This window comes from Orbicella franksi, chromosome 9 (assembly GCF_964199315.1).
Source record: "Orbicella franksi chromosome 9, jaOrbFran1.1, whole genome shotgun sequence".
Taxonomy (NCBI): domain Eukaryota; kingdom Metazoa; phylum Cnidaria; class Anthozoa; order Scleractinia; family Merulinidae; genus Orbicella; species Orbicella franksi.
Window position 1 is genome coordinate 30,993,316 of NC_138153.1, and position 22,124 is coordinate 31,015,439.

A 22,124-nucleotide genomic window follows, 5' to 3' on the forward strand; every position below is an offset into this window, starting at 1 on the left:
AACGCTGATATTCTCGTTCGATTTAATGTTGTTTATTGAGGCTCGCTTATCTTGGAAAATAAGAATGCCGGAATTGAGAAGCGGAATATTCCGAATAACCGGAATTAATTGTTTAAAAAATATTACAATCGAATCTCCACTAATGGCATCCTCTCCACAACGGCTACGACCACTAAAGGATAGTTCTAGTTCGCGCATCTTTCTTGTCCCCAGAAGCCACGGTCTTCTTGGTCAGCACCAAGAATCGCGACCTCTGGTCTAGTCCAACACCGAAAGTCCGCGATCACAGACTTCCCGTCACTCTGCGCGTATTCAGAGTCAAGTCTGGCAAATCTGATTGGCTGAGAATACGAAACGATTACTCTGCGCATAATCAGAAAATTGGACCTTCCCAGAGATCGCGATTCGTGGTGCTGACCAAAAGAAGCACGGCCTCTGAGGACGAGAATGGTACGTGCATCCAAATAAATAGTGCCATGAGTAGTTATTTTATTACGTCACGGGGTCCTCTTCATTGTTATGTTTGAATTTTTTCTTTTTCAGCTTGCTCGTTTATATTCTTACATATTTTTAAAGAGAAAGTGTTCTCTTCACCGTACCTTGCCTTATGTTTGTTTATTAATTAATTGATTTATATTTAAATAATTCATTATTTTTGATCATTCGAGGATTCCGGGTGTTCTGAGTAGTCGGGTTCCGTTTCCAAATTCCATCATTCCCTAATTTCCAAACTACCTCTGACAAAAGGGGATCCGATGTATGTTTACGGTGTCCAATTTCGTGACGTCACGATTTTCGATACCCACTTAGCTGAGTTATTCATCCATTCATTACTATTTAGTGAGTCTTGGATAACTTACATCTCTCAGCTTCGCGCGCACGCAACACTTGATTGTACGCAGCATTTGGAAGTTTCGAGAAGCGATATTAGCAAACATGGCTCGTGGGTCGAAGATCTTGCTTCTCTTGGTTATTTCTTTGGCTTGTATTTCCATTGTCCAAGGTAAGTTTGAGGGGGTTTTATTCCACAGGATGCCATCAGCGAAGATCGAAGTCAGATGTGTGTGCTCATTTGATATTTACTTCACTTCGCGCGGGGAACTATCACTTTGAAGCTAAATCTACGGGTCACGAACTCCAGCGACAATGAAAGCTTTAGGGAGTTCTGAAATGAAGCAGAAAGAGGTTTAAATGCTGCGTCTGTTGAAACATACGCGAGGACGTGAGAATTTTATTCCCTTCACAATTTAATTGCAAGTACAGTAAAGGCATCAGGAAAATATTTGGCAGCCGTCCTCGTTTGACCTTATCTAAACAATGAAGTGTTTATTGATAAGCACAAGCTCCATTCTAGCAAAGTAGCTCATAATTTTTCTTCAAAGCAGCACATACAAAATCCCAGATAGGTCAATATGGCTATAATACTGCCGTATTTCATGGTTGTCTAAGCGATGTGTATCAACCATCTAATGACATGGCAGGCTTGGGATGTGATCACCCAGGTTGATAAATACTCGTATTTCCTCGTTCATTGTGATTCCTCGGCAAAGTAATTTTCAGGTCTCTTATCGCTTAATGACAGCCACGTCCAACCATCGAACGCTTTCCGATGCATATGGCGTTTATGTTCTGTCCTCTCGCGGATGGGATGTATCTAACTTGAAATCAATTCTTCTGGAAAGAGTTCCTCCCGTAGTTTGCAATTTTGCAATGGAGAGAATTTTTTGAACGTTTTTATAACCTTCAAGATTTTTAACTGAAGAGTTTGAAATTCTTATCTGCGAGATTAGGATTATTTAGGTCTGAAGGGGGCAGCAAAATTTCCTTCAGGTTAAGTACGAAGATTCCAAACCCGACGACATACCCTGGGGGAGGAGGAGGGTAGGCAATTAAATTAATGCTTCTTGCTTTGAGCTGTTCCAGAGGTATGGTAAATGCTGGCTATTTTAATCAGAGATAACATCTCAGATTTTGCCTTCTAACGGTACTAGAAGAGAAAAGTAAAAAATAAATAAATAAATAAAAATAAATGAATAAATAAATTAACGAATTAACGAATTTGTTGAAACTGCAACGTGTTCGAATACGTATTGATCGATATGAAGCTGTCAAATAATGTTAAGAATTTAATATTCAGGCCAGCAATAGGGCGTAAAAAGCGCACACCAGGGAAGTAATGCCTGACTCCGTACACATGGCGGCTTCTAATATCTGATATCAGTATTACGCTCTGTTCAAATCGTATTGTTGTTCGTATTCCATCTCTAAGGTCATGTTTCATTTGTAAGTATGTAAATGAAAGACGAGCATTTTGTTACAAGTGGAGCACTTCAGAGATAAACATCCTGTACAGATTTATTCGGGTTTCCAGTAGCGATACGGAAAACACGAGACATGGCACTGCTGGAGGATGTGAAAAGATCTAAATAAATACAATAGCAGGTTTATTAACCAAGTTACAGTGACATAACTAATTCTATCGGCATTCTTATGAATATTGTGTAATGCCATAAGTAGTTCAGTGCGAAGCCGAAAACGGCAAATTAGGAGTTTAAAAACCAATTTTAAAAGCCCTGGATGCAAATGTGGATATTTTCTCTGGAATATCAAATTCTAAACGATTTCCCATCAGACGTGTTAATTAGAATTCCCTTCACATTTCCTCCCTTCCTCCCCGCCTTTGTTATTATTCCAGTAATGCAAAGCTCTGTGTGAGGTCAGTTGGCGGGAATTTTTTATCCCCATGCGGGTGTGAGACGGGGGACGCGGCAGGGAGAGCGCGTCTTCCCCCTGCAACGCTGTCTACCGCACGGGCAACTGAACAGTTTTGTTGGGTTTATTCAGATTTATTCTGATTCACTCATTTTGGTCAATTTTTTTTTCTTTTTTTTTTTTCGTACTTTTGTTTGTTTCTCAAATGTTTTTCGGGGGTTCGAAATATCTGCAGACATAGAGTAAAAAAACAGCTCCTCAGGGATTCGAAGAACAAAGTTACCTTTTTCCTTCACTTAACGATAGCTTGGGAATTACGACGTTTATTTACGGTGAACTTGGCCCTCGTTTTTCTGGCAGCCACTTACTTGAGCTGGATCGTTCGATGCTGTTCCAAAGGTCGCCTAAAAGCCAAGAAGAGTGCTGATCCCACTTCGTGTAATTCAGATGATTTGTCTCGTCGAAGATTCCAAACCCCGCGTGATCGTCTTATCTGCCGACATGCTGAGAGAATTTGCTGCGTCAAAGAAATGCAGAAGTTGAGTTGTCAGAGTGGAAAATATGAGGCAACGTAAGTTATTATTACAATTTTCCATTGTAGTTATTTTTGGAGCAGTTCGGTCAGCTATATTTTATTTTTTTCAAGAGGCAATTCTCGCCGAAAATTTGGAAATTTTCAACCAAAATATTTCAGATACTTCACCAGCTTGCTTTTATTTTTCATATTCTTCAAATCATAGCCAGTATTAAAAAATATAGACTGCAAGACAGTAGTATTTTTTGCGAATGCGGGCGACGGTCAATATTCGAACGAAAAGTCTGAAGCGAATGTAAAAACGGCGAGAATGGGCGTGTAAGGCTCGCGCGCTTCACACGCGAGGATCGCGCTTACGGCGCTTCGCGCCTTCCGAAAACGTCCAAAAACGACTGTTTTGCAGTCTATAAAAAATATTCATTGAAAGGCTACGTGACCCTCAGCTGCAGAGGGACTGTTCCGTGTAATTTTAGACATATTTTATCACAAAATCTACAAACATTTCTTATTAGTGGTTAAATCGACAATAAACCCGCCTTCACAGGTGAATCATTTTTGAGGATAACGTTTTTTCTGTTCTTTAGCCTTGGGCAGCCGTGCGATACATTCAGACCATTCGTTGGTGGAGATAATTTCCGCGAGTGTTGTGACTGCTGTTCCCTGGGAATCAAAGCCAAAACGGATCCTTACGCTTCCTGTTCTACCGCCAAGTTCCCTGAACTCATGTCAAACAACTTTAGCTTTCCGTGCGTCCAGGCCTTCCGCGAATGCTGCAGTGGTGAGAAGAATGCTCATTTGTGAGCTTTGTTGTGGTTGACTTACTTAGCATTTCTATCAAGAAAATAACTTAAGCTGCAGCTGCTTGTGCACGGTTTTATACACTCCATTGTCCAACAGAGAGATTGATATTTTCTTCACAGGCAACGTTAAGATACCTACGGTTATTCCGACGATCAAGTCGCGGAAACCGAAATGTTCCGACAATTTCTGTGATCAAGAGTGTCAAGATTCACCGACTGAAGGCGCACAGTGCAGCTGTCGTGACGGTTACCGCCTACAACCTGACAGAGTGTCTTGTAAAGGTAGCCATACATTAGTCTCTTTTTCGCTGCTATTTTTACTTCTGGATGTTTTGGTTGGAACGTAAATGGAAAGACTGCTCCACATGACCGGAAAATATTGGAATAACCAAAAAGTTTTGAAACGCATCTTAAAAATTACCAACGCAACTGGAAAAAGTTAACGGAAAATTTGCACGTCCCACTAAAGTTTCGTTCAATGAATTCCGACCAAATTAACGAACAGACAACCCCTGGTTAACTGGCCAAGGCAGTCCAGAATCTTCATTGAAGACAATTGTCGGATGGCAAAGGTTATTAGGGCGTCAAAACATACACCACTTTCCTGAAGGAAAGACTCCAATACAACATCTTCCTTTTGTTGCAGACATTGATGAGTGTCAGGCAGGAGGAAAAAATGTTTGCAGTCCTTTAGAACGGTGTATTAACACTGCTGGTAGTTACAAATGTGACAATCAAACTGCGGCAGCATGTAAACTGGGAGAACAAGAGCTGGGCGGCAGATGTATAGGTGGGTAGAATGTTTTAATAATAGACATGATGAAGTCTTCTCCCGTTTCCAAGCCTTCTAACACGAAAACTAAAACCAGGCACATATTTTACTTCTGTTACGATGTGTTTTACACGAGACCTAATCCTATAATTCGCTAAATTGTGACGTTCTCACTTAGTAACCAATCATCAATCAATTTGAAACGTTACTTCTTTACCACAATTACATTATTTCCTTGTAAAACGTGGCATGACTCCAAAATCAATAGGTCGTATTCCATATTCGTATTTTCGGTATCGAACTGGACCTAACTTGAAGGTTACACTTTATATGGTTCTTTGATTAACAGATATAGATGAGTGCGCGCGTGGACAACACGGCTGTGGCAGTCAACAGACATGCGTGAATAATGATGGATCTTACAGCTGTGCCTGCAGGAGAGGCTACGAAGCTTCTGGGAGATCCTGTGTTGGTCAGTGTCTACAAATGAAGTTTGTTTAAAGATGATTCCAAAATTTGCAAATCTGTCTAGCTCTATGTTAAATGCGTATGTTATTCAAAGTGTTTCGATGGATGTTTCATACAAAAAGTCAAGATTGGAAAATTTATTTACCAGCTAAAATATATTCATAGTGCTGTAAATCATGTATTTCCTTGCTGGCAACTTACACATTATTGCGTGAGTGTTCTTTAATATCAACAGACAAAGACGAATGTGAAACAAAAGAGGCTAGCTGCCCTTCGAACTCAAGCTGCGTCAATACCGCCGGGTCTTATCGCTGTGAATGCGAAAGAGGACTACAACTGCAGAATAACAAATGCGAGGGTAAGACTTACCTATTTTAAGGTGCACAGTGGGAGTCGTTTTAATACAGGAAAGAGAAAACTGCCTTATCAGGATTATTTCAGCGTTTAAACCAAGCATGAAGGATGCCTGAATCAAACAAAATTGTCGTTTTTTCACTGTGAGTACAGTCCGCTCATTTTCCCATTCCGCCACGCACGCATGGGTCCCAAAGCGACCTTTCCGCCATCTAAACGCCCTGGAACGCCGCGGAGAGCCTGGAGATGAAGGTAGAAATAAACGGATTCCAGTCAATTGACTACACTGTTTTGAATGCTTAGATATCGACGAGTGCTCGACTGGACAACATTCCTGCCGTCGAGGGACACAGTGCGAGAACACGGTCGGTCATTACAAGTGTACCAGGATTACATGCCCCTCTGGACAAGAACTCGGTGCCGATGGGACCTGTAAACGTAGGTGGTATTAAAGGAAAAAAGAAGATTTGTAAAGCAAACAACTGGTTTGATGATTTGATAGGGTAGAGTGTGCGTGGAAATGTCCTGTATGCAAAGAAAAAATACGAACACGCCCTTCTTCCTTGTCATAAAGAAAACTATAGACGAAGCCTTTGTTTAAACCGTAGTGAAAAGAGAAATCGAAACAACACAAAACGAAAATTCCCGTCAGATTACATTGCAATAGTGTAAAACCGAATTGCCATTTGTCAGCAAGCGGACGGTGGATGACTTGTTGTTTCTCATTGCTTTCGTGATAAACAAAATCAAATAAGTCTCAGGTGCGGTATACAACAGCTGCTGTAGCTGGAATTTGTGAGAGGGTAAGCTATTGCAATTTTTAATTTCGAAACAAAGAGACGCTTATAGCTGAATTCTCTTTTGAACCCATCTTTTGGAGTCTTTTATATTCTACGATCGATATGGGAATTCTGCTAACCAGTTGACGAATGTCTTCGCTTGCGTTACCTGTATACAAAGTTTGGTAATGTAGGGCAACTATAAACACCTCAATATTAAAACAAACAAGACGACAACAGAATAAAAAGGAAGAAATTTGAATCACAGAAATAAAAACTGATCGCAGGCAAATAATAATCTCTACCAAGATTATAGGCGAAGTTTCTTGAAAACCTATTCTGAATAGTCGCCTTCCTTGACGAGATGACTTCACTTTCGAAAACGAATGACAAGCATTTGTTTTCTAAAGAGAAATAGTTTGCTAAGAGCAGAGGCGACACTGATGAGTATTATTGATACTTTATTCACAATTAACGCGTCATTGTCATTCCACTAATAATAGCAATAATAGTAAGTACTAATTAAAATTTATATTGCTTCAATTAACACATGAATATGATCAAATAATCCGATAAATATCTACTAGGTAATTATACTCTTTTTGTTGTCTATTTACAACATTTTTTGACAACATTTTATTATATTCTCTCTCATTTTATTTCATTCGTGTTGTAGAAAAAATAAGGTTCTCTACAAATAATGTGACTCTTCATCACAATTAATATTTTGTTCTCAGCAATCAGCACAATATTCAATGAGATATATTGCTTTATAACTGTGATATTTTGTCTGTACTGAGACAACATTTCAATCATTTAAATCGAGTTTCTTTCATTTATAATTGTTGTTTATTTGTTGTAAATCCACTTTGTCCAGTGTATTTTAGCGGATTCGATTCGAAACTATTTGTTTAAACAAATATGTTAATGAACAATCACACCTCTCACCGCATATATAACACTGTTGAAACGTTATTTTCTTGTCACTTGATAATGATGTCATGACGACATCGAAACGTTGTGTAAAATTTCTATCGCTCATTTTTATTTTGAAATGTTTATCAAAATTTAATCTGATTCATCCAGTGATTGTTTATATCGTCGAATTTTCGTTGGTTTTGTCTTCTTCCTTCTCGAGTCTGTAGTGATCCCAGCAAAGGACTTTATTGTTGTAAAAATGAAAGTTTTCTCCAACTCTAAACCTCTGTCTGCAGATCTGGCACGAAAAGCATTCGATATGGTAAGCGTTTTTCCCGGCCCTCATTACAAATTCAAACGCGGCTATTGACTTGTTGCACGCAGCGCAAACACCAGGGATCCCAAACAACCTGAAAAAAAGACAAAAAGACCAAAAGAATAAGAATGGTGTAATATACTAGTAGTAATCAAAGATTATGAGAGTGCGTTCGACTCGGACGCCTTGACTTTAATATATATACCTTAAATAAATGGTTTCACTAACTAACTTTCAACCTCTGTCTATTGCTAAAATCAACGTTTTTCATCGACAACCGAGGTTTTACAGACAGATATTATCATAGTCACGCAAAGTCCATGCCAGTTTAAGAGGTCCCTGTACTAACTATGATTTCTTGATTCGTTGCGTGACAGCGCCAGTTTCCGTATACTCAAATTTCGTGCTTCATATTCTCACATTAACTGGTAATGTTTAAGTGTAATAGTTAATTTGAAAAAGTATATTTTATATACATTATTCTAAGCTGGAAGCACAAATATAAGCAAACATTTGTAATCGTGTGCCCGCTTATCGTCAGCGTAAACAAACCCCGTGCGACTGATTCGAGTATTTCCCCTGATGAATAAAGTAAACAGTATTTACATAATTTGCCGTTCCTTGGCTCAGGCACACTCTCAAGGATCTTTCTCCGCCGATTCCAAACAGTATTTGACCGGATAAAGATTGAGCCACATGTATCTGTCGCGACCGGAACTAATCAACAAATGCAGTCAAAATATAGCTGGTTTCCCACAATTGACATTCCAAACATACAAAATAAACAAGGACAATACCCTCAGATTTCGATAAATGCTACCATCGAAGCGTTTATATTCGCTAATATCCAACGCTGAGAGCACAAAATAGCGAAGCCCACGGCGCCTGAATGGAAAGAGTCAAAGAAAGCAGCGCAAAGTCGAGCTCGCATGGCCTGCTTACATGCTCACATGTTCGCCACATGTCTTATCACATGTAATCACATGTCTCAGTATTAAACAGTACCAGTTTACTGGCCGTGACATGCCCCTGCAAAAATCAAGCGGGGTGGCCATTTTGGTGTCCTTACAGGAATGTGGAGTTTTTCTGCATATAACCGTGCACAGGGAAACCAACTCTGGAAAGCCACAGGCCAAAATTAGGTTTGCGTTCTTCGAACGCAATCAGAAAAGAGTTCGAAAGCTCTTTAAATTGGGAAGATCAAGTCGGGGAAATCACATGGCTCATTATTTTTAGCGCGAAAAATATATGTTTCCGTATGATTCTACGCGGCTGGATTCGTGGATTTCGTTCAGATTGGTCCGGCATGCATCCATACTCCTGGATGGTGCGAGGTTGGTGTCAGAGTGTCTTGCTTGAGAAACACAACGAATTCAGCCAGGGCTTGAACTTGGAACCGTGTCCAGCACTAACCCGCTCCACGTTAGATAACGAAACAAGCTAACAGTGAAATCATCTGCCACTTGCTATACATTTCTTTTTGTTATCGTTATCATAAATGACCTCTCTGCATGGAACGGTATGCGACCAGTTGTCTTTTACAGGGTTGAACGGAATACAAGGAGAAGAAAACGACAGTTTTATTGTGTGCTACAATTTTGATAGTTCCCGGTTAAACTTCAGACCACAAGGAACAGAGCATAACACATGCCAAGTGTAAAAGTTGTACTGGTTTAGATTTTCTTACTCAGGCTATTGCAGTCTATTCGTTGGTGACTGTTTAGTTTAGAGAATTACACACCACACCTCTTCGCTTAAGATGGTGGTGATATCCTGAGATACGAAGTTATGTTTTTCAGTAAAAAATAAAAACAACCACAATCAAGGGAGTTACTTATACCTGTATTTTCTCAGTGAACGGGTTCGCACCAAGCCATTTAATAGAGGGGCGGTACCGTCTACTAGATGCCTGGCGGGTTCATCATGATCGGCGCTTTAGTAATAGGATGGGTTGCAAGCCTTAACTATGTAGAATTGTTTTCAGTTTGGAACTTGTTATTTGCTGGCTGATGGTATAGTAGAATCGATGTTCGATGCTTTGGTATTCAGTTAAATCGTTTCAAAATTGGAAGCAGAGGTGCAACCTAATCAACCGACAGGTTGATTTGCTTTTCAAGGCTCGCAGCTCTGTTTTGTTTCGTGCTCATTTTATAATCAGCTTTTCTAAGAGGATGTATTAGAATAAACTGGCTTTGAATTAGCTTGGTCGGTGTTGTGACATTTGAGTCAAAACAAAGTCGACGCTTTGGGTTCTAACAGTCTACGAATATTTCTACAAGCAATACTATAAACACTGACCTTAGGTAGTCTCTCTTGCACAGGATGAGGTTGGCTTTATTGTAGAGCGTTGAACCTATATCTCCGAGTTTACACTCGCAGCAATTGCATTTTAAACAGCCTTCATGCCAGTATAATCCCAAGGCTTCCAGTAAATAGCGATCATTTATCGGCATTTTGCATCCACTGCAAAGATGTCTCGTCTGGGATTGCTTTGTAAGCTCTACGTTTTCCGCGGCTAGAGAAATGAATAAAGATAGCAAAGTGATTAACGTGGATTACCGATAACCGGCTTAGATTTTTATTTTTTTTTTTAAGTACAAGTAAAGGCGACGGCTCGTACTAAGGTTAGATTTAAAGTGACATTTAATCAAATGGTTTGTGCTGATCTCAGACGGACTTTACCACTTATCAATATTGCTACAGTGCTTGATATTTCCTAGTTCAACGTTGTCTCGTGCTTTTAAGAATTAATTCCTTGTTACACGGGATATTCCACCACGTGAAAATGCCTACAGAGAAAGTAAACCAAATCTGCCTTGACGTTTGGCGAGCACATACATACCCATAACTGTCAGATAACCTCAAGGTTCGTCTTAAACTATTCTCGGTGAAAAATGTCCTCGAGCGAGCGTACAGTGTAAGTACTGACCACTCTCAACCTGCAATGATTTTGAAACTCATTGTCGCCTGGTATTCCATCCGCCGTGTTCAACGCTAATGATTTCTGGCGGCGAAATAACAAAAACACTGTTATTCGGCCAAGCAATTACCTCTAATGACATACCTCTTTCTATTGGCTGAAATGGGCCAAATAAAACAGGTATCCATGTGCAGGGAAAAGAAATCATCGTAATTATCAAATGCGATAAGCGACTTAGAAATAAAGGGGTTAACCAAGCTTGCATTTCTTTCATCTATATTGGCCCTCCTCTTCGATTTTAGAGGAGGATTAAAATGATGTAGATAGCAAGAAATCGAGATACACACATGGCAGCGCAAGACTTTTAAAAGACGATTTTTGTGTGGTTTTAAGAATAGAAAAATACGATAATTTTTAGATTAATCCCACAACATATGAGAATGGTCGCTAATTGGCCATCTGCTCGCAATTTGCATGCAAATTCTTTAAGGTAATTACTATCAAGTTTTGTTTTGTGTCACTAATGGCTTCCTTTTACATTTTACGTAAAACACTTTCAGTCGCAGAAAAAATCATAATTACCTTTCGCCCAGTCAAGATCCAAAATTAAAATCATTCTATCAATTTTGCGATTTTTTTAATTTTATTTTGTATGGTGCCTACTCTTGCACAGAGAGCATTTCAATCTTTCTTTGCAAAGCAATTTTGTTATCCGTAAGGTAGGATTAATATTTGAGAGCTTGGGGGCGGAGAACATTTCTAGCCTTTATTTGTAATTTCGATATGAGCGACATATTAAATGAGCCCATTATGAAGAGAATAATAAGCTTTTTAACGTGAGTGGGAACTGGAAAAATCTTTTTGCCACAAGTAAAGCTACACGGGTACCAAAATTAAAATCATAACTAAAACATCACTGGTAAACGCCAACAATAGTGGCTGCGTTTTCTGAGCAGAAGTTTCATTTTTTTCTGCCAAAGCTCTAACAGTAATCGTCCTTTGTGATTCGTCTTGTTTTTCAGAATAAAAAAAAAATAGAATTCTCTAATCTTTACGTGAACGAAACGACCAATCAAAGTTAATTTCTTTTAAGCAGTTTCTTCTCAGTGATATCCAGGAAGACAAATAAAATCGTTTATTCATTGGTAGTTTCGATCCATTTTGCAGGTCTGGTGAATAGCGTCACATATCGTCGTTACTTTAAAGTTTGCTCTCTTGTTCTTCTTCGAGTCTTGATAGTTTATCTTTTTGAGATGACCAACACAGATTTCAAAATTTATTTTGAATTAATACGGTTTATATCTGTTAACCAGAATACGTTTTGCTCTAAAACGTTCAATGTTCTTTAATTATACATTGGTACAAGCTTCAAAATTTCAAGGCCACTTTAAAAGCGAATCTTCTCCGGAGTATTTCGGTCACAGTTACTCTTGATAGTATTCGGAAAAATATTGCCCAAAATAAAGATTTACTTACGTGTACCACAGTTTTCTTCTGCGCAGAAAGGAAATTCCTTTTGTATAGCCTCATGGAAAAGACAAAAGAGAACAACGCCTCTTTCTTGTCCACAGCGGGTTTGGACAAGCATGACAAGTTCGATATTTTGTCAGAACGTTCTTAGAAGCCGACAGGCACACGTCCTAAGGGTTTTCATTAAATACTGGAATGAAGGGAAAGTAATAAGTTATCTCCTCTGATATTTTCAAACAAGTTAATCCATAAATATCGTAACGTTAATAAACAGATCATGTGCAGGTTGCATTTTACGGAACGGCGTTTTGTTGAAATGGATCAAAGTTGTTATGTTATGAGCTGGTCAATTAGATGATGAGTTCTTGCACTGTCAGACAATGTTACTCTCCTCTGGGCATCCAAGTTCTAGTTAACGACGAGATGTTTTCCTCTTGTATTTAGAAGTTGCACCTAGCACGCAATTGACATTTTTTTTTCTTTTGTTACTTATGGTTGTTCTTTCAGCCAAGATTCAGAGCATTTGCGACAGAATCCAATGCGGGGATGGCTTTGTTTGCAATCGTAACAGCCCAGGACGTCCTTGTCAAGGTAGGTTTACACCAAATATTCCGATGTAAGTCTTATTAGTAACGACAAACCATTTTAGATGTTTTTCTTTTTTACTTCACATTGCACACACAATACTGTTTTCAGGAGCGAAAGAGAGGCATGTCCAGCGGTCATTTATTACTTTTGAAGTAGATTTATTTTAATGTATGTTTGTCTCTGGGGGGAGGTGCAGACTCCTACTCGAGCAGTACAAGTTCGAATATTTGGGGCAACCCGTGAGAATGCTACGGAGTAACCCGGCTGCGATGGACAAAGATCTCATCAAGGGCGGGGGGAGGGGGGAGCGTGTGTGTAGTTCAACGGTTATAAGCCAGTCGGGCTAAAGAGACTTTGGGCTTAGTTGGGCTAAAGAGACAAATGCTCAAATGTTGTTGTTTATAGTGGTCGACGCGCTTAGTTACACCTAGCTTTCCACTTTACTTTTTTGTGATTTTCATGGTTTAATGAGTGCGGGTGAAGTAAGGGATGAAGCTAATACAATAACAAATAAAATTAAATGCTCTGATTTGAAATCTAACCAAAGGTATTTAGTAAATACCTTTGGTTAGATTTGAAACCAGATCAAGATTTGGACGCTGAAATCACACGGAGAAGTTTCAATTTAGTATAAGTTATCCACTGGTTTTATCGTCTCTTTGGTTTGCGTCTTATCTTACAAGCCTCTAGCACCTTCAGCTTCAAAGTCTTTCAAATTTAAGGCAATTGAAGCCGAAAGTAGCGTTGCGTTCTTGGGTCTGTTCTTTGTGTGTTGGTTAATACTTCTAATATATAGTTCAGTGAACATGTATAAGATACGATCCTATCTTGACAAAATCGTATTTTAGTTGATATTCGTGGAGAACTCGACGACGTTTTGATTCTAACTGTAAAACGCAAGATGTACTTTGAGACTAGTGACGCATGAAGCGTTTAACTGTCTAATTGATCACTGCGCTCAATACGATGACAAGTAATCTTTGTTGTTTTTTCTTTAGATATTAATGAGTGTTCACTGTCACCCCCAAAGTGCAAAGCAAACGAAGTGTGTTTCAACTTTATAGGGACATTCGAATGTCGAGGTACACATCATTTTTAAAACACTTAATCACTGGTCCCGAGGGGAACAGTGAATTTTGTTTCCCGAGAACCTCAATGTTTCCCGAGAAGAGGTCGAGGAAATCAAAATTCACTGTTCCCCAAGGGACCAGTCATTAAGTGATTTGTTATATAGCAAAACAAATGGGTCAAACTGGTGGAAAACAAATAATCACTTTATTGACAAATGACGTGCAACAGCGGTCAACATTTCGCGGGTAACATTTAGCTGTTTCCCGTTTGACGTCATAGTTTTCGTAATGCTGCCCGCTTATGGCATTTGGTGGGAAACAGTTTCATTGGTAGATGTCATGTGACCATGAACTAGCCAATGAATGGGCGTGCTGTAGCGGGAAAAACGCCAGTTATATAACAATAAACATTTTACCACACATTCAGTCCCAGTCTCTCTCATTATATATCAGTTTCTGTTGATGCTACAACCAAAGGGAAAAGCATTAAACAGATCAAGCAGTTTTGATCTTCCTTCAAAGCAACCGCACACACAGAGATTGCAAAGTGGAGGTCCTAAAATTGATAGTGAGTGCAAACGCTCTCCTCAAACAGTTCGAGTATTGAGCTATTGAAATAGATTCAATTTCCATTGTAATTGGGGGTATTTTTACAACCTCAGGTCCTAGCTGCTCTAGTCGCTTCGTACTTCACAAACTGGAGCTAGTATTGAACCTTCATTACACTGCATTGAAGCACACAAAACTTAACCTTTAAATGTTAAATCAGTTCTCAAGTTATATAATATGTGGCTTCATTGCTGGGTTGGTATAGCATCGTGCCGGTTACGCGGCGGATACGGGTTTAAATCCCACTGGTGCTCTGAATGTTTTTCTTTTCAGACTTCTCTGCAACTGCTTCGATTTTAAACAGTATACAAGCACGATGGACATTGCTTCATTTCACGTTATTTTGTTATGTCTATATTTTAGACCCATGCAAAGACGTGGATTGTGGATCAGGGCTTAAGTGTGAGCCGGCAGAAAGATCCTACAGTTGTAAGGGTAAGGGCGAAGTTTGTTATCCAGTACAAAAGGGCATTTGACCAATTTGAAGACTACCCTTTTGCTTGAATTTCTTGACTGAACCCGTCTTGGTCGCCAGAAAAATGTTTCTTCAGAAGAGTCACTGCAAGACAAGCAAAAGTATCGGTTGCTAAGTACAAACCCAGGCCGCGTTTTACGTCATGTAAGTCACGCCATTGTCTTTGCTTTTCAGATATAGATGAGTGTAGAATTACGCCGAGGAAATGCACGGGCGATCACGAGATCTGTGTGAACAGTTATGGAAGCTACAGCTGCAGATGTCGCGCTCAGTTCCGGAGAAACAGGCAGACACAAAAATGCGGGCGTAAGTTTTTGACAAAGAACTTGCTAAAGGCTATTATAGACCATTTTTTCTCGTTGGCCGTCGAGATTTTTATGACCCAGTGCATATTTCTGTAACGTTATATAACTAACTGGAAGAATTTGGTTGTGGAAATATTTCCTTTCGGTAAGCGTTAGACGTGAAGCAGTGTTTACCATGCCCTTTGTTTTTCAGTAGTGAGTTAAGAAGAAGAACACTTTGCATGCTTATGGTACTCCTTGTTCTGTATTAGTATTTAATATGCTTATTTAACCTGTTTTCTCTCTTGTAGGTATCGACCCCTGCACATTTAAACCCTGCCCCGTTGGCTACAGATGTGAAGTTGTTGACCAGAAAAATGCTGACTGCAAAGGTTGGTGTTACAGTAAGATACCAAGGACAGCTAATCAGTCAGTCATTATAACCTTGGGAGCCAACCATTTATTCACCCAGTCAGTCATTCAGTCAGTTAGACAGTCATTCAGCCAGCCAGGCATCCAGGAAGCCAATCCGTCAGACAGTCAGGTAAGCAGACAGACAGACGGTCAGTTTGTCCGTCAGGCCATCAGTCAGCCAGGGAGTCAGTTAGACAGTCATTCAGCCAGGCGTGCAACCAAGCAGCCAGTCAGTCAGATGGACAGGCAAGTAGACAGACAGACAGTCAGTTCGTCAGACCGCTAGTCAGCCAGACAGTCGGGCTGGCAGGTAGATAGCTTGTCAGTCAGTCAGTCAGTCAGTCAGTCAGTCAGTCAGTCAGGTAGCCAATACTTCGCGTCGGTCACTCAGAAATATTGGTGTCCGCAACTTCAAGACTTTCTTTTGAAGTATTTTCTCAGTTATTTGCTGTTGAATTCCCATTTTTACCAGAGATTAATGAATGTCTGGAGTCACCGCCCAGGTGTCGGGCAGATGAGAGCTGTCAAAACTATCCCGGTGGTTACTACTGCACATGTCAGGACGGATATCGACGGAGCATTATCACCAATAGGTGTGAAGGTGTGTGAGTGCCTGCTTTTAGGATAGGTCTTTATCTATATGTAATACTCCACACAAGATTAGCATAAATCTACCAACGTTCTATCACGAATGCTGTTCAATCTCTGATTGTCTACAATACTCACTATCTATTCTGCTGTAGATAGTGAGTAGCCTAGCATTGTGCGCTAGTTAACATACTTGCGGCCACTCTTGCGTTTTCAAAGTGTCTGCGAAGAGGATTTAGATAAAGTTTTGAACGACCAGTAGATTTATACTAAAACAGTTAGATTATTCGCTCTCGATTTCTATGCGTGATAGTTGACTCGGGCTGCGCCCTCATCAACTATCACGCAATAGAAATCTCGAGCTCATAATCTAATTGTTGAATAGAAATCGGTGCCCATTACTGGACGTGATGCTAGGAGAGGAAGAGAGTGTTACCCGCTTTAAAAAAAACTTCCCATCCTGGACTAAGTCGCGGTATGGTATGGAAAAAAGGCATCATGTGACAACTAACAACACGCGGAAGAGATTATGAATTCTTGACATTTTGCCCTTTTCTTCAGAAATCGATGAATGTAATGAAAGAAGATCAGGCTGCAGCCAGATTTGTCAAAACACACCTGGTTCATTTGTCTGTCGTTGTAGGAAGGGTTTTGCGATGATGCCCAATAAACGAACATGCAGAGGTAAGACATCGCAGATAATGTTGAACGCCGCGACTATTTGTTACGGCAAATGACAGCAGAATGCAGCAAATAACTGAACAAACATGTCTGAACATTTTCAAAGTTTATTTTGGTGACAACACATCTCGCACTACCGTAGGCTCAGTATAGACAAACTTCCTACTAAGTCACCACTCCGTTCACTGAATTTAATTGTCATCTCCCAGGTTCTGGGAGACACGTAACCAGACCCAACCAGAGTCTCTCCTCTCTCGCTCCAGGGGCCGGTAAGATGAAAGACCCTGGGAAAGAGGTTGAGAAATTACTTTTTTCTCAACTGATATAGCGGAGATCTGAGATCTGGAAAATTTACTGGTAACTGTGAGATTGGTTAAAATTTGAACTGATAACTGAGGTTCCAGTACTCCCTGCAGACCCACGTGCCTGTTAATATAATGATCTTCCTTTTTGATAACAGATATAGATGAGTGTACTAAAGGTATTTCTGGATGTTCCCAAGTCTGCGAAAATACCCTGGGGTCCTTTGTATGTCGGTGTAGACGGGGCTACGAGCTGAGTTCCGACGGACGAACTTGTAAAGGTAAAAGTGATTCAAATTCTGCAAATATTTAAACTAAAGTTTATTACGTTAATAATAACATAATAAGAAGAATAGTTGTTATTTTATTGGCACGAGTGTTTTACTGGAAAACACGTCACTCCATAATCTCACTGGTGAAGATATCGATGACGTCATTCCCGTTTTTTTTTTTTTTTTTTTTTTTTCATTTTCTCGTGTTTGGAACAAAAGTTTACTTACACGCTGTGTTTGTTCGTAAAATATTGTTTTTCCCACTCTAAAATATAATTCATATCTTCGCGCCGCCGTTTAATAACCTCTATTTAAGCAACGTCGTGAAATATCTCGCCAGAGAGTTGATGTATCACTGTACACGCAAGTCTCAAGTTATTTAGCACAAGAAGGCATTGTATATCCCTTTAATCCATACTTAGATTGCTGTTTTGGTTTGGGTTTTGAGTTTGTGGGTTTTGTCGCGTCGAGTCGTGGCCGGAAAACGCAACCATGAATATAAACGGCTTTCAACATTTTCATTGGCCGTTGGAATAAAATGTGAAATTTCCCCTCCAGAATACAGAACTTACAAAACAAGCACATCATTGCTGAGTCGGCAATACCCAAACAACAACATTCACTGGGTTCATTCTCATTGTAGACTCAGCCTACTGACACTAAATTGTTATTGTCATGTTGTGCTTTTCCTGCAGATAGGAACGAATGTGACTCAGTTAAATGTGCTTACCGTTGTTTAAACACTGGTGGAAGTTTTCGTTGCATTTGTCCGAGCGGTTACAACTCTTCCGGCTACTATTGCTCAGGTAAGAGCACCAGACCAAATCGCTGGACTTCTGGCGAGAAATCTAGAAAATGAGGACTGTAAATGTGGGGGTATTCTTTCAATCTATCAATTATCTATCTATCTAATTTTAAATCTCTACTTTTTTAAAAGTCCTTTATCCCCCGATCCATTTTCTCCGTATTCGTAAACGTCTTAAGAATCATTCAGGGAAATATTCCTTCAAATCTCATGAGACCAGACTGCAAAGCTATGACTATTCGTTATGTTGTTGTGTTTTATAGTGTGTGTAATTATCTACTCAAGTATTGTAAATAGCCTTTTGTTTGTAATAATCTTGTACTGAGATAATTGTAACGTTTTAATTTTTAAAAATAAAAAAAACGTGGTAACGCTTTAAAAATAAAGAACGAAAGACGTCTGAAACCATGGCAGTCACTATTCGAGTTACCGTGAGCCGTTATATAGGGGCACCGCAGATTTTCAGATTCACATTGCCCGTTTAACAACGACATAACAACTCCAATACTCTAACGAAAACAGCGAGTTCTCAGAAGCAGAGCCAGTTCTCAAAAATAGAGTTGAGAAAACACAGAATAACGCACTCGTTTTCTCCCATGCTTCAGATTTTGATGAATGCAAAGCTGGAGCTCAGTGCAAAGACAATGAATTCTGCTTCAATACATACGGTTCTTACAGGTGCATTGCTAAAATGACGTGTCCTTCAGACTATGAACAAGTCTCTGATACGTAAGTATATAAAATAATTACCTTATTCTTGCTTGCCGTACCATTCCTCTACAGAGTTTTCGTTTTTTATACGTTTTAACTTCAACGGACATTGTAATAGACAAAACAGGAATGCCCCGAGTCAAGACTGTCATGATATCTAGTCAAGACATCGTCCCTTCGTATTACCGAGGGGTGGGAGGAGGGGGATGTTTTCAAGTTATAAGGCAAAAGAGACGTACCAATGAAGCAATTATTGAGTACCCCTAGAAAGAGCTCCAGCAACAACGTAAATTTGTTTTTTGTCGTGAAATTCATATAAACACGCGACCAGCTTCTCCGATCCCTCAAAGATCGAAGCAGACCTAACCCTTGGCCTTATCTATTATTATCTTTGATTAGGAGATGCGACCGAAGTTGCAAAGATGGGGACCTGGCCTGCTTTAGTAGGAAGGTGCGGAGGTATAGTTTGTGGACGTTCAAGCTACGCAGCAACGATCCACCGTCGACAATTTTCAGCTACCGTATTGTCACTTATGGTAAGAGCTAGATTTGAGGGGTTTGGATAGTCATGTAATGTTACTATCGAAAACTTAAATTATTGTCAGAGATTTAAGTAGTTCTCTGATTAGTTATAGCTCAAGTTTGGATTTTCGCGCACAATAGACAATCGATTAATCAATCAATCAATCAATCAATCAATCAATCAACCAATCAGAAAGCACTACAGTGTAGACGAAGAGATACTTGTAACTTTGGACGCTTTCAAGTAATATATCAAACACGAGAGACAGTGTTTCATCGGGATATCCAAACACCGAGAAGAGAGTTGAAAATACGACGCGCACCGGAGCTTGTTTGACGAAATTCGAGGTCCTTGGATAGCCGATGAAACACTGTCTCGAGTGTTTGATATATTTTCTCAATCGAAACAAAAACTAAGGAGTGAACGGAGAAGTAAAATCTCTGCTAATTAAGACCGGGTATCCAACCTCGTTCACGCTTGTGATTTTCTTTGTTTTAACTTGATGAATTATTAATGAGTTTGAGAACAAACGACTCTAGCGAGTGCAGAGTTAAATTTGCGGAGACACAAGTCTGTTTACTTGCGTTCCTCACGATTCTATCAGCGGTTTCTGAAATCCGATCAGCTCGTAGTCCTCTCCGGTTTCCTAAAATTCATTGTTATTATTTCGTCCGTAGCTGAAAGCTCGACTTTTTGTTTACTTCTCTGTTTTGGTTTTTTTTTTGACATCGATATTGTTTATACGTGTTATCCACTTGAGCCGAAAATAACGTCACTCTTCATTCTGTTTTGTCGCTACAGGCTACAGGATTACCCCGAATATAACATTTTACTTTCATCGTGGAAACGAAGAGGGTTACTTTGAAATAGACACGAAAGGTGAGAGTAACGGGGTGATTGCATACATCAAAAGCAAGAAACGAATCGAAGGCCCCAAGATTTTCTTGCTGGAATTCCGCGGAGATGTCACTGATTTCGAGACTGGCGATTTGGCGTCGCGCTTCGTGCACAGGATGTTTGTGTTCGTATCGCGTTACGACTTTTAGCTGGCCTCTGCGTGAAACACAGGTGTGAAGGTTCGTGATCACGTTTGCAGTAGGTCTTTCTAAACGTTACTAGAGAAGCGTGCCCGAGATTGTAAATTCAACCTCAAGTACAAAGGAGCTAAAGGACATGACGAACGTAATAGAATTAGTAAGCAATAATACTAAAAACGGGTTAATATTACTGTTGCATAACTTAGTGATATTTTTAAATGATTTTTTTTTTTTTAGTACTTTACTAATAATTTTCACACTGGAAAAAATAAATTTTCTGAAATGAAAATTTCCTACTTGGGCGCAGTTCTTTTTTACACCTCGTAAAGGCTGGTTTTCACCAGTAACATAACATAGCAAAACGAATGCAATCCTTTTTTTTTCACTTGGCATCATAATTTTGACAACACAATTAGAGACACAAGGAAACACAAATTTCCATATTCACTGCACTTACACTCATGAATGAGTTTACGTGGCAGTAATTCCTAGCGAGGTGAATAAAAGATTGTCAAGCTTTGCTTACGCTGCTAATGGAAACAAGCTTTTAAATATTTGGCATTCATGTGGTATTCGCTACACAGAGGTAGACTTGAAGTACAAAAACCTGAATATTGCGTTCCATCTGATATTAGTTACAGTTTTGGCGCAGTGTGTCTCGTAAGGTAACCCTACTTAAGGCATTAGTACAGTAGTCCTGAGGGCCCTGGTGTTGTTTGAAGTCCCTTAACTCGAATAAAAAAGAGACAACGGGAAACCATTCGAAATTCACATCATAAAGTCGAGCACAAAGCGTGACAATAATACGATATCATAAAATAACTCTTCACAAGAGACCAAAGCAGCTGTATTTTAAGAAGCTTTAATTTTGTCTATCGACAGAATTCTATAACCATTTATGTTCTTGGATTTGTAGACCTTCGCTTAGAGCAAAAGAAGCTCTACCTTGATCTTCTCTTGGCTTAGAGACATATGAGCATGTATGTAAGAGTAATTTACATGAGGACTTCTTATGTATCCCGTCTTATGCATGGCGTCAGTATTGAAACATCTTTTGCAGTCGTGCCTTTAAAGTTACCGAGAGAAATAAAACTATTATTTTAAATATATCAAATGCTTGTTTTTACTTTATTAATCACCTTTTTGTTGGAAAAGAGGATGTCATGTTATTCCGATGAAGCGAGGACTCGTCATCTTGTGAGAGAGGACTAGGAAGTCCTCTTGTAACAACCTATTTTCAATTAACATCTGTGCTTTGTTACATTAATTTTGCTGATTAATTTACAGTAAAAAGCCGCGAGTAAGAACCGAGATTTTAAGAACCTGCCAAGCTAAAATGTGCCAGTAAGACCCCCTCTGTGCAAGAATCTGTTTAGCCTAAAATTTCAAACAGGTTCTGTTTTTCTGAATCATAGGTAAATATTCACTAAATTGAACAAATAGCATTTTGCCATCCTTTATGGAAACACAGGTACCTTCACATATTCATTCAAATGTTTAATTGAATGCCGATGCTTTGTACTTAAATAGAATCACCATACAGTGTTGCCAAAATCACATAATAATAATAAAAATAAAATATGACAAAGTGGACAGCTGCAGCATGGAAGAAACTAAAAAAAGATAATACATTTTTTTTGAGACTCTTCCAGAAAACTGGATGGGCTCATTACTGTTGATGGATCTGAGGATGACCTGGTCAGACCCCAAGGACTTGAAGA

General features: G+C 39.4%; 2 protein-coding genes across 2 annotated transcripts; one reads left to right on the forward strand and one right to left on the reverse strand.

Moving 5' to 3' along the window:
• Positions 1–789: 789 nt before the first annotated feature.
• On the forward strand, positions 790–21,504 carry LOC145497670 (uncharacterized). The gene is made up of 20 exons (XM_081477499.1): positions 790–1,003; positions 3,073–3,283; positions 3,832–4,025; positions 4,168–4,329; positions 4,694–4,837; positions 5,169–5,291; positions 5,523–5,645; positions 5,945–6,079; positions 12,552–12,635; positions 13,631–13,714; positions 14,675–14,746; positions 14,961–15,092; positions 15,382–15,462; positions 15,957–16,085; positions 16,634–16,756; positions 17,214–17,336; positions 18,023–18,133; positions 18,738–18,861; positions 19,243–19,379; positions 20,168–21,504. The coding sequence occupies exons 1-20, from the start codon at positions 937–939 to the stop codon at positions 20,410–20,412; spliced, it is 2,604 nt and encodes an 867-aa protein (XP_081333625.1). The 5' UTR covers positions 790–936; the 3' UTR covers positions 20,413–21,504.
• On the reverse strand, positions 6,096–12,539 carry LOC145497671 (LIM domain only protein 3-like). Its single transcript, XM_081477500.1, has 3 exons — positions 10,497–12,539; positions 9,953–10,169; positions 6,096–7,748 (listed from the first exon to the last, which is right to left on the reverse strand). The coding sequence occupies exons 1-3, from the start codon at positions 10,498–10,500 to the stop codon at positions 7,514–7,516; spliced, it is 456 nt and encodes a 151-aa protein (XP_081333626.1). The 5' UTR covers positions 10,501–12,539; the 3' UTR covers positions 6,096–7,513.
• Positions 21,505–22,124: the final 620 nt, after the last annotated feature.

Coding starts and splice junctions, on each gene's coding strand:
- LOC145497670 (XM_081477499.1), top strand. CDS start 937: ATGGCTCGTGGGTCGAAGATCTTGCTTCTCTTGGTTATTTCTTTGGCT. Junction 14,747..14,960: donor AAGATCCTACAGTTGTAAGG/GTAAGGGCGAAG, acceptor TTTGCTTTTCAG/ATATAGATGAGTGTAGAATT. Junction 16,757..17,213: donor CAATAAACGAACATGCAGAG/GTAAGACATCGC, acceptor TTTTGATAACAG/ATATAGATGAGTGTACTAAA.
- LOC145497671 (XM_081477500.1), bottom strand. Junction 7,749..9,952: donor TGCAAGAGAGACTACCTAAG/GTCAGTGTTTAT, acceptor TCTTTTTTTCAG/GTTGTTTGGGATCCCTGGTG.